This window comes from Coregonus lavaretus (assembly GCF_964263955.1).
Source record: "Coregonus lavaretus genome assembly, chromosome: 12".
Classification (NCBI taxonomy): domain Eukaryota; kingdom Metazoa; phylum Chordata; class Actinopteri; order Salmoniformes; family Salmonidae; genus Coregonus; species Coregonus lavaretus.
Window position 1 is genome coordinate 12,900,673 of NC_139999.1, and position 12,500 is coordinate 12,913,172.

Consider the following 12,500-nt stretch of genomic DNA (forward strand, 5'->3'; position numbering starts at 1 on the left):
AAGACATGTTAGAAAACAAATAAAATAGAACAAATCAATTCACCCCAAGCTGCATTCATCTACTGTATAAATATCACTTCATCAACACATTTGTCATAGTATATGCCATGCCATTTTTTGCATATCAGAGGGTATTGAGACTTTCAATCCAACACTCTCTGGTGGAAACAGAACTGGTGAGAGTGCAATAACACATGCACAAACTCACACGCACACACACAAACAAATAAAAGCTAGCATAACACTTGCAAAGGAAGCCTGGTGAGTGAGGGCTTGGCAGGACCAAACGCTAACAGGAAATGCCACCTGAATAACAGCCGTTTCCTGCATGTGTCATTATCAACACTAGCAGGAGTGACCAGAGGGAAAGAATGACGCTGCGGCCTGTTTGGCCATGCAGAGGGCACCCCCTGCTGGTGAGAGATGAGAAGACAAGGAACTACTTCTCACAAGGAAATACTTCTGTTCACCAAGCCTCTCCTGGAAGCCTGATCCAAACACAGCAGTCTGCCCGTCATACCGGGAGCCTCTCTGCAACAGAGACAGTAGAGCAGTGGTGAGTGCAGCCAGGCAGGGAAAAAATATCCACCAACACATGCCAATGGATAATTTTCCTGACAAATAAAACATGGCTTCCTAAGGCTACATGAATTATTCTTTATGGGGGGGTGGATAGTTATCGATAGCTAGCTATTGGCTGATATTATATATTAGTTTATTTTAATATATATTTGCTGATATTCATATTTTAATATATTATATTATGTATTCAAATCTTACTGGTGAACATGTGCTCTCTGTCAGTTGCTCTCCCTCTCCACCGTTGTCCTCAGGAAGGCACTCCAGTGCATCAAAGTATAGCCACTGCTGAAGAGGGGTGAACTTCCCAGTGCAAGCCTATAGGGACGCCAAATATGAACATCAGTCACACAGGCAAACATATCAACAGTATGAACCATACAACACATCACAGGCACTTCACTATCCCTGGCAGTGCTTTCAGGAGTACAGAAACCGTAGCAGTCTGCTTGTAAAGGTGTTATAAATGCATTATTCTACCGAGGGGCTTGCCTAGGAGATCATAGGGCAGCTTTGAATTATTGGGACTGCAAGCCCTTCATATTTCTTTAGTGCCTAAATGTGTTGAATACCTATGACTGTTGACCTCACCTTCATGACTTCTTGGGCGGCCAGCCCTCCGATGAAGGCGTTAACAGGGGCCAGGTCACCACAGGCAGTGAAGGACAGACTCTGCACCACACCTTCATCTAACTCATCCAGCTGGGACACCATATTCATCTTTGTCACCATGGCTACCAGTTGCTCAGCATCCGACTGTAGGGGATGGATGGGCAGCCGGCTCCATAGTAAGACAGAGCATGACCAGTTTCTTTAGGGATTCTATCCAACTCGAGCTACTGGTTCAAATATATTTCACAGATTCTAAAGATGCTTTCTTAGCCTACTGAACATCACAAAATGTGGTGAGACAGGCAAATACATTATGATGTCATAAGATTTCTTCTACCAATACATGAATGTTCCACACCAGAAAAAGTAATTTTATTTTGTATTGTCTGTCACTGACCTGGGACCTGGGCTTAGGCAGTCGTCCCACTCTCTTCACAAAGCCATGCAGGGCTTGGAAGGCCAGGTGCAGTGTCTGGTGCTTCCTCATCTTCCCATAGTCAGTCATTACTAGTAACTCAGGGTCAACCAAGGCCTCGTCCAGGGGTTTCTGTAACAAGTACGGCAAGTATAGGCATAAAGTAAGCATAGTGAACTGAGTGCAATGTCATTGAAAGCCATATTGGTTAAGGTTGGCTTTCCATATGATACAGCAAATATCCGAATATTATTCTTGGGATAGATGAATGCCTAGCCGAACATAATTCATTTGATAAAATTATGCAATAATACTTACAAATGTTAGTATTTTAGACTTTTTGACCTCAGTTGCTACACCGCCTTTCTCATACTCAGAAAAGCTTGAGGTGTCACAAATACTGAAGGAATCAGGGCCTGGCAATGAAAGAACATGTCACAATTTACACACACATCATAGTGTATGAATCATCATATTAATTTACATTTTGTCCATATTAAATGTCATCACCACCACTGTCATGCCATTTCCTGTCATGTATTTAAAAACATATTTAAAGTAGCTTAGATATGCCTCATATTTCAACAATTATATAATATTAAAAAAGGAGATGTAATTTCTAGAGAAACGAAAGTGGAAGTATCTTTATACTAAACAAGTTTTACAGGTGGCACTTATGGGGCAAAGTACATTTTCTGCATTCTTGTTCTAAACATTTCGGATGTTTTTCCCCTGTGAATAAGAACTCACTCAGGAATTTGATGTCCACTGGTCCATAGCTATTGAGCTCTGTCATGCCATACACTTCAGAGAGGGACACACTGCTGCCATTTACAAAGCCATGCCTCTGTTCAATGCACGTGACCACTCCAGGATCAGCCTACAGATGCGAGAGAAGAATGTATAATAGTGTTTCTTTGCTCTATGATGTTGTCCACTGACATACTGTATGCACAGGTATAACATGCAAATGCCACCATCTTCAATAGTTAAGGAAAGCATTAAATACCTTGGTGATATGATCTATCATGGCTGATCCAGGTGTCTCCCCATCAGTGTCCAAGACCTCAAACTCCTCCCCAAAGTCACAGAATAACTGACTGCAATAGAATTAAAAAAATAACCATTGGGGAACTGAAACAGCTATGCATCACTCATATCTACTATGGAGGAGGACTCTTATAGGAGAGGTTATTATTGGTTAAAGTAGAGATGGTGTGTCACCCTCCTCACCCACAAAGTCCTTTGGTATCAGCCACAATGAACTTGATACCATTTGAATGACAAAACGTCCCAAAACGCTGCTGGTCATCCAGAGAGGAGTCAGTCAGCACCACCACCTGGGAAAACAAATAAGATAAGTTCTCACCTTTAATGTTACTGCTGTACCTAGGGTTGAAAAAATCTGGTCAGTTTCCTGAAAATTCCCAGGTTTTCCAGAAATCCTGTTTGGAGATTCCGGGATTTCCTGCCTATTCCCTCCTGATCCGGCAATCTTCCAACCGGGTTTTCTGGAAAACCAGGGAATTTTGCGAACGTTACCAGATTTTTGCAACCCTATCTGTACCCTGTATGGCTAGTCAAGAGAGAGAGAGGGTAAACTCAAGGCAGGATTCAGGGTTCAGCCCTACCTGGAATTGTTGCAGCAGGGACTCCTTCAGTGGCCCAGTTTGGGCAGACACATGGACATGGGGGTTAAGGGCAGACAGCTGAGGTTGGGAACTCAGGGCTCGGTTCTGACCAAGGTGAGACGGTAGCAGGAAAAACTGGAGGGGAAACATTGGGGTTCAGGAGTAGTTCGACAAAATAACATCTGATCTGAGTTAACATTTTCAGAATGTTATACGCCCCTGTATTCCTATTTCCTCCCTGTAATATCAGGTGCTAAAAAGTTACAGAGATGGCAGTGTGATGGAGACAGCCTAACGTGGATTGCTCCCTCTAAATAGTTGCACACATTTTACTGTCCATGTTCCATCTTCAAATTAAGTATGAATCATTAGCAGTGTTGCCAACTCCTCAGTAAGGAAAGTAGCTATTGGCTGTCCTAAAAGTCACTAAATGACGTCATCACATAATTTGCATAATTTGCCATGTGCATGTAATTGTGATGGGCGCTTTAGGAGAGAGGAATAACGTCGTGGGAGAGACAAAAAGTGAGTAAAAAACACCCTACATTTACATCCCACCCTGAATGTAAGCCAGGGCGGGATCAGCCAGCGGCGGCTTCCCGCATGCGTGATTCATTTGCAGTCTGGACGCGGAGGGGTGAACATCTCCTGCTCTGACTGCAGCTGGGAGGGACTGCAGCTGGGAGGGACTGCTGCACGAGGACTGGGCCGCCTGTGAGTGCTTTGGGACGGGGGTAACAAAGCACCAGCTGCTCGTTGAGAAGAGTAAGAACGATACGTGCTTTCACGTCAGAGTCTCCAATAACACCAGAAAAAGTCGCTAGATTTGTTGCTAGTCGCTTTTTTTGAAAATGTGTCGCTAGAGGGGTCTGAAAACTCACTAAATATAGCGACAAAGTCGCTAAGTTGGCAACACTGATCATTAGGCAGGTTTCTATTGACTTAGGTTGATTCGACAAAAGCGGCAGATATAGGAGACATTTTTATGGATTTTTCTTTTGTCTAACTTTATTGCGACAAATGATGATGGAAACTGTTTTAACAAATAAATTAATAATGATTTGCAAATAATTTTGAAAGTATGCGGGGCACGTGATGTCATCACATAACTATAATGCTCCAATCCACATTTATGCTAATTCTTAATGACTACTGCTTGCAAAATAAAAAACGTCAACTATAAAAAGAATGTTTATTTGCAGGACAAGAATTGTCCTGATATTCAAGAATGCCTTGCCAGAAGATACTGACCCTACCGTTACACTTGTTTACACTGAGATGCACTGGGGTCGGAAGGCAATCATGGTTACATTAAGACACTGTGGAGCCGGCACAAGATATGGGTTGGAAAACGTACCTCAATGCAGGGATGGGATATGCCACTGTACTCCAAATGTTACCTTTATCCACACTGATACATTGAGAAGATTGAAATATTTCAATTTATCCTGGGAAACTGCCCTTTTCGTCCTCATGCTAGCTAGCAGTAGCCACAGCAGCCGTTTTGGAATGGCAGTGTCAGCCAATCAGCTCCTTTGTTGCCATTCCATAAAGGCTGCTTTTCTGACCTCAAATCAAATCAAATGTTATTTGCCACATGTGTCGAATACAACAGGTGTAGACATTACAGTGAAATGCTTACTTACAAGCCCTTAACCAACAATGCAGTAAAAAAAAAAAAAGTGTTAATAAAAAAAAAGAAGCAAATAACTAACGAGCAGCAGTAAAATAAAATAACAGTAGGGAGGCTATATACAGGGGGGTACCGGTACAGAGTCAATGTGTGGGGGCACCAGCTAATCGAGGTATTTGAGGTAATATGTACATGTGGGTAGAGTTAAATGCATAAATAATAAACAGAGTAGAAGCAGCGTAAAAGAGGGGGATGGGATGGGGTTGGGGGGCAGTGCAAATAGTCTGTGTAGCCATGATTAGCTGTTCAGGACCTATATCTAGCGCCATGATGTCTTAATGTAACCATGCATGAATTGCTTCGCCTTGCTTCGCCTTCTGGTTGGCTGGATGCAAGTTTCACCATCCAATTATTTCAGATCTACAAGAGTGCAAATTTCACCATGGCACATGAGAATTCTTAGAATTTGGCAAATATGAGTAGATTCTTGCATTCGATCCGTGAAACAGATAGGTGGGAGGGCATCCAGGCTGTTGCCAATTGAATGGGTATTGGAAACACTTCAATCACTTCATTTCTATTCGACACTGTAGGTTTTTGCATATATATATATATATATATATATATATATATATATATATATATATATATATATATATATATATATACAGTGGGGGGGGAAAGTATTTAGTCAGCCACCAATTGTGCAAGTTCTCCCACTTAAAAAGATGAGAGAGGCCTGTAATCTTCATCATAGGTACACGTCAACTATGACAGACAAAATGAGAATTTTTTTTCCAGAAAATCACATTGTAGGATTTTTAATGAATTTATTTGCAAATTATGGTGGAAAATAAGTATTTGGTCAATAACAAAAGTTTCTCAATACTTTGTTATATACCCTTTGTTGGCAATGACACAGGTCAAACGTTTTCTGTAAGTCTTCACAAGGTTTTCACACACTGTTGCTGGTATTTTGGCCCATTCCTCCATGCAGATCTCCTCTAGAGCAGTGATGTTTTGGGGCTGTCGCTGGGCAGCACAGACTTTCAACTCCCTCCAAAGATTTTCTATGGGGTTGAGATCTGGAGACTGGCTAGGCCACTCCAGGACCTTGAAATGCTTCTTACGAAGCCACTCCTTCGTTGCCCGGGCGGTGTGTTTGGGATCATTGTCATGCTGAAAGACCCAGCCACGTTTCATCTTCAATGCCCTTGCTGATGGAAGGAGGTTTTCACTCAAAATCTCACGATACATGGCCCCATTCATTCTTTCCTTTACACGGATCAGTCGTCCTGGTCTCTTTGCAGAAAAACAGCCCCAAAGCATGATGTTTCCACCCCCATGCTTCACAGTAGGTATGGTGTTCTTTGGATGCAACTCAGCATTATTTGTCCGGCAACAACGTCGCCTATGGGCACAAACCCACCATCGCTGGACCAGACAGGACTGGCAAAAAGTGCTCTTCACTGACGAGTCGCGGGGTCCGTCATGGTCTGGGGCGGTGTGTCACAGCAACATCGGACTGAGCTTGTTGTCATTGCAGGCAATCTCAATGCTGTTCGTTACAGGGAAGACATCCTCCTCCCTCATGTGGTACCCTTTCTGCAGGCTCATCCAGACATGACCCTCCAGCATGACAATGCCACCAGCCATACTGCTCATTCTGTGCGGGATTTCCTGCAAGACAGGAATGTCAGTGTTCTGCCATGGCCAGTGAAGAGACCGGATCTCAATCCCATTGAGCACGTCTGGGACCTTTCCCCCCAGGAATGTCTGGGAAATTGCAGGTGCCTTGGTGGAAGAGTGGGGTAACATCTCACAGCAAGACCTGGCAAATCTGGTGCAGTCCATGAGGAGGAGATGCACTGCAGTACTTAATGCAGCTGGTGGCCACACCAGATACTGACTGTTGCTTTTGATTTTGACCCCCCCCCCCCCCCCCCCTTTCTTCAGGGACACATTATTCAATTTCTGTTAGTCACATGTCTGTGGAACTTGTTCAGTTTATGTCTCAGTTGTTGAATCTTGTTATGTTCATACAAATATTTACACATGTTAAGTTTGCTGAAAATAAATGCAGTTGACAGTGAGAGGACGTTTCTTTTTTTTTCTGAGTTTATGTTAAAATAATGTTTATCCTTATCAATGTCTGCTTTAGACATTATTGTGAATGTATTATGGTGTTTCGCCAGTTTATATAATTTTACTGATTGTAATTAAATTTGTCCCCCTAGATTGTGGGCTACATTGGTATGTTCCAAGGTGTGGCCATGGAGGAGATCCTATACACTGAGTGTACAAAACATTAGGAACACCTTCCTAATATTGAATTGCACCCAGTGGAGGCTCCTCATAGGAGGAAGGGGAGGACCATCCTCCTCAGTGCATTTCATACAAATAAAAATAGTGAAGCAATACAAAAGTTATCCTTTTTAGATAAAACTATACTAAATATATTCACATCACCAAATAATTGATTAAAACACACTGTTTTGCAATGAAGGTCTACAGTAGCCTCAGCATCACTCAGTGGGGTAGCACCATGGTGACAGCTAGCTTCTGTCCTCATCTGGGTACATTGACTTCAATACAAAACCCAGGAGGCTCATGGTTCTCACCCCCTTCCATAGACTTACACTGTAATTATGACAACTTCCGGAGGACGTCCTCCAACCTATCAGAGCTCTTTCAGCATGAACTGACATGTTCTCCACCCAGTCAAATGATCAGAGAATGAATCTAGTACTGAAAGCATAAGCTATTTTCCTATATGCAGATGATTCTGCACTGTTGGTTTCCCACAAAGCCAAAAAAGTGGTTGAGAAAGCCCTCAGTGCAGAACTTCTGAATGTCAGTAAATGGTTATATGACAATAAGCTGTCACTTCACCTTGGAAAAACAGAGTCCATCTTGTTCGGGTCCGAGGTGAAACTGAGGAAATCCCCTGATTTTAAGGTGGTAGTAGGTGACATAGTAGTCGAAGCAAAATACTCTGTTAAGTATCTTGGATGTGTGCTAGATACCCATCTGACAGGGGAGAGCATGGCACAAAATGTTATCTCCAAAGTGAACCATAAAATTAGGTTTCTGGCAAGAACCTCCAAATATCTGGATAAGAATGCAATGGGGACATTGGCAGGGGCTCTTGTTCAGTGTGACATTGACTATGAATGCTCTTCCTGGTACAATAGTGCCCCCAAGATAATAACAAATAAATTGCAGACATCTCAGAACAAATTAGTCAGGATTATTCTTAAACTTCCAGCACTTACGCATCTTGACTATTCCCACTTTGAAAGCCTTAGATGGCTCAAAGTGAAGGAGAGAGTCGCTCAGATTAAATTGTGTCTTGTACATAAGATTGTCCACAGTATGGTCCCCAGGTACCTATGTAACTACTTTAACTTAGTAAGGGATAACCATAACTATTCCACTAGAAGGAGGGAAACTGACATTGTTCCTTTTAAATATAAAAGTGGTATGGGGAAATACACTTTTTTATACTCAGCTGCCATTCTTTGGAATAGTCTTCAGAAGAATTTGAAACTTATAACCGCCATAGGTAGTTTCAAGTTCTCAATGAAAAAATGGCTAAATAGTAGCATGTCTCAAAAGTGAGATTATAGTACGTGGCTGAGAAGGAAATACCCGGGATAGCATATGGTCTGCCTTTTGGTGCCTGTTGTTTATTATATTGTGATTGTCTTGTATATTTTAGGTATTGATTGTTTTATATATTAAGGGTATGTGAGACAAGGGAGATGTACCTGTCCATAGTTGTGTATTAGGAAAGAAAATTGTACTAAGTATCTCATGTTATGAAACAAACAACACATTTTGTCTGTCATTGTCTGCTGCCATTACAATTACCACCTAACCTTGTTGCATTCCCCGTTCCCCCTTCCCTCTTCAAAAGGAGCACAATGGAAATAAGCTGTTAAGCTTTATTGTGTTATCCTTGATGATTTTCTTAAATTGTATATGGAGGCGTCACCGGCTGGAGCACCCTTATGTATGTATTTTACAAATTGTCAAATAAATTCAATCAATCAATCAATCTACAGCTAGCTAGCACTGCAGTGCATAAAATGTAGTGAGTAGTTGACTCAAACACAGCTGATGTGTTGTGCACTGAAGTGCAAAAGTGAAGGGAAAAGGTGAGAGGAGGAGAACGCGTAGATAGATGCGAGAAGGAATTATTTATACAACAAGCTGTTTGTATGTGTCACTATCTGTCACCTTGATTACTCAAAATTCTCTCGACCTGTGCACCTACGTTGTAAACTTTCATTCATAGGCTAGGTTGTAGCAACCTCATGATGGATACAGGGAAAATGTGAGTATCGTATAGTAGCCTAAACCTATCGATGTTAAATTAATTTGGGTGAATGGAATATGAATGACAGTCATCCAATATGCTGTAATAGAAATACAAATAAAAAAAATCTTCCCTCATTTAAACGGCACCGACCACCACTGGGTGCACCCCCTTCTGCCTTCAGAACAGACTCAATTTATCAACTCCACCTGTGCCAAGTCATTTTGGCAGGAATGCCTGCTTAGGCCTACTAGTCTCTTTCAGTATTTTGTTTGTTTTAACAGTCTTTTTGTAAATGTTTTGATCATTTCTTGAACCCTTGAACAGTATTACAATATAACAGGGTTACTCTTTGACATAGGTAGCCTACCTGTGAGGAGAGGTCCATCCACTCAGTCAGTCCCTCATCCTGCACAGTGACGGATTTCACTCCGGAGAGGATGACATTCTTGGCGATCTCCACCCCTAGACCCCGCATCCCTGCGATGAGGACATTAGCTGTCCCCATGCGACGCATCGCCTCATGACCCAACACATACCTGCCACACAGTGCCCAAAAGACAAGACTGTTACTAGATGCCAAGGTTATTATAGTAAACTTGAAACTAAAACAAAAAATTATCATGATTTTTTTTTTGGTGAACTGAAATAAAATAATGAACAAACCCGTTTCAAAAACGTTAACTATATTGAAACTATTACCTTAGACTCCAAAACTAACTAAATGTATGTTCCGTTTCATTTTTTTTCTAAACTTTGAGCAAAAATCTAATGGGGTTTTCAATGGGGTTTTCAGGCTTTTTGGATGTGGGTATCGGGTCTGAATCTGGTGGGGAAGTGCTGCCTGGAGACGGTAATGTTTCAAATAGGCCTGTGCATCATTATCACCAGCTATCACTACAGGTACAAAATCGCCACTAAAGTTACTAAAGTTAAAAAGCATTGGATTGGTGTAACCATGGGTGAGAGAGTTTCCTTCCACCATATTTTTTGCACCATTCTCAGTGTCTTCACTAGTTCACTTAGCCACAGTCATAATTATGGCTAAACACCGCCCATTCTATTAACAGATACCCATAGACTTTCAGTCATTGCGCTAATGCTAGTTAGCATTGGCTCACGAAACTACGCTGTACCTCTAACCTCTAACTTCCTTCATACTGGACACAGAGAGATAAAAATGGTATCCACAAGTTTATCTGACCCTGGGGAAGTAGATAATGGGCCTCATTGCCAAAACCCCTAAGTATCCCTTTAACCCTAACATTAACTACACTGCTAACCTCATGCCTAACCCTAACCTTAAATTATGACTAAAAAGCTCATTTTTGTAGCCAATTTTGACTTTGTGGCTGTGTTATCCAGTGGGAACCCAGTCTCTGCACTATTCCTTTTAAATCCAAGTCACATCGACTTTAAAGTGTAAACCTAACCTAACCTATGACCTTACCCATCACCTTATGTATTACTGCCCCCAGTTGCAAGAAGTGACATCCCAAAAACACCACAGCCACAAAGTCAGATTCCACAGTCACAAAGTCAGAATTGGCTACAAAAATTCGCTTTTTGGTCTTAATTTAAGGTTAGGGTAGGCATAAGGTTAGCAGTGTGGTCAAGGTTAGGGCTAAGGTTAGGGCTACAACTGAAACCAAATAAGATAAAAAACGAAATTGAAATATGTTTTATACTAACTGAAAATAAACTGAATTTCAAATAAAAATAGAAAAACAAATAGAAATAAAAACTAATAGAAAAACACAAAACTATGATAACCTTGCTAGATGCATGTCAATTGTCAAATTCTAGTTTGCTTTGGGCATGACAGTAGGCTATACTTACAGCTGTCGCGAGTAAAAGCCCTCGTCGATATCATTGCTTTCAGACATGTTCTGGAAATGGTCTAGTCTACAGCCTAACGTTTTATTTTGTAAACGGTTGGGGATAATTCCGTTTTCTTTCTATTGTGCAGAGCCGAACTGTTGCCTAGTCAAGTTTCTTCCTGAACAGAGTTTAGAACAAGAATGCAGAAAATGTACCTTGCCCCACGAGAGAAACCTGTAAAACTATTTTAATAAAACGATTCTTTCACTTTCGCTTTTCTCCAAATGACGTCATCACCTCTATCACTATTAGGCTATCATAGTGGTAATAGTAGGCATATCGCTGCTGCTTTGAATATATTTTAAAATGTATAAAGCAGTTACTAGAAAATACTGTACATTAGCATGTTAGCCTAAACACCTATGGGATTAAAATGATGACAGAACTACGCGATTTTGTATTTTGAATGTCGTGGTAGCACATTGAGATTCGTGGTTCTTGTATCATGATCTGTGAAAGATTTAACAACGGTCGCAAACTTGTAACTTGACATTTGAATACATTCAATAAGATTTGCAAGTATAATTTAAATCCATTTACGAGTATGAATATTCTGCTGTGAATCAAAATACACTTGCAGATTTTGAATCTGCGCGCCCTCTGAGTTCTGTCACTGTTGTAACATTACGAAGAGACTCGTAAACTTGTAAAACGTTTTGTAAATGTGTAGAAATAGATTCGCAAATGAAAATGTGATTTGTATGTCAGGATATCTTTCTCCTGACCCATCAGTTCCCTCTACCAAAACCACAACCGCCTAACCATTGGCAGAATATTTCCATCAATCAAATCTCAGGCAGTAGCTCCCGACATGGCATGTTCTGCCCACTGTGCTTTATTTTGCTCCAACTGTGAACGACACAGATGAACGGCTAGACATGGCAACCCTGCCCAGCTGCTGAGATGAGGTGGCCCGGGGAGACGGCTGAAGCAGAAGTGTCGTTTGAAATTGAAAGCACGTCGAGTACAGTTAGCGAGAAAGATGAGTGGACAACAGTGAAGTCCAAGAATGAAACAAAAAGGGCAAAAATTGTTGTGGAAAATGAGTACGTTTTTTGGATAAGGATGTTTATTTGGGAAACCCTTTTGAAGTCACGAGGATGGTGAAGAAGGCGTTGGGAAAAGTGGATGCAGTCAAAGTAACCAGGAGTGGTATGGTGTTGATATCATAGTAACCAGGAGTGGTATGGTGTTGATATCATAGTAACCAGGAGTGGTATGGTGTTGATATTGTATGTATCTGAAGAACAAAAGGTGCGTGCATTGAGGCTCGCAAAATTATCGAAGCATGAAGTGGACAGCTTTGATTTTCGGAGCAGGGCAGCGGTAAAATGTGTTATCTCTGGCGTCCCGTTGGACATTGATAATCAATATCTTAGGCAAAAAATTCCAGGAGCAGTTAATGCACGTCACTTGAACCGTATAGAG

The 12,500-nt window shown here is 41.4% G+C and overlaps 1 protein-coding gene across 1 annotated transcript in view; it reads right to left on the minus strand.

Annotated features, from left to right (window-relative positions):
* The window catches only part of uba7 (ubiquitin-like modifier activating enzyme 7), a 104,403-nt gene extending 93,122 nt beyond the window's left edge, over positions 1 to 11,281 (minus strand). The window contains exons 1-11 of the mRNA XM_084173830.1: positions 11,031 to 11,281; positions 9,562 to 9,730; positions 3,238 to 3,372; positions 2,840 to 2,946; positions 2,616 to 2,706; positions 2,357 to 2,486; positions 1,925 to 2,022; positions 1,589 to 1,738; positions 1,171 to 1,335; positions 781 to 897; positions 451 to 531 (exon numbers count right to left, since the gene is read on the minus strand). Of these exons, the coding sequence (XP_084029956.1) occupies positions 451 to 531; positions 781 to 897; positions 1,171 to 1,335; positions 1,589 to 1,738; positions 1,925 to 2,022; positions 2,357 to 2,486; positions 2,616 to 2,706; positions 2,840 to 2,946; positions 3,238 to 3,372; positions 9,562 to 9,730; positions 11,031 to 11,077 (1,290 nt within the window). The 5' untranslated portion in view covers positions 11,078 to 11,281. The remainder of the gene's footprint in view (positions 1 to 450; positions 532 to 780; positions 898 to 1,170; positions 1,336 to 1,588; positions 1,739 to 1,924; positions 2,023 to 2,356; positions 2,487 to 2,615; positions 2,707 to 2,839; positions 2,947 to 3,237; positions 3,373 to 9,561; positions 9,731 to 11,030) is intronic.
* Between the last annotated feature and the right edge of the window lie 1,219 nt (positions 11,282 to 12,500).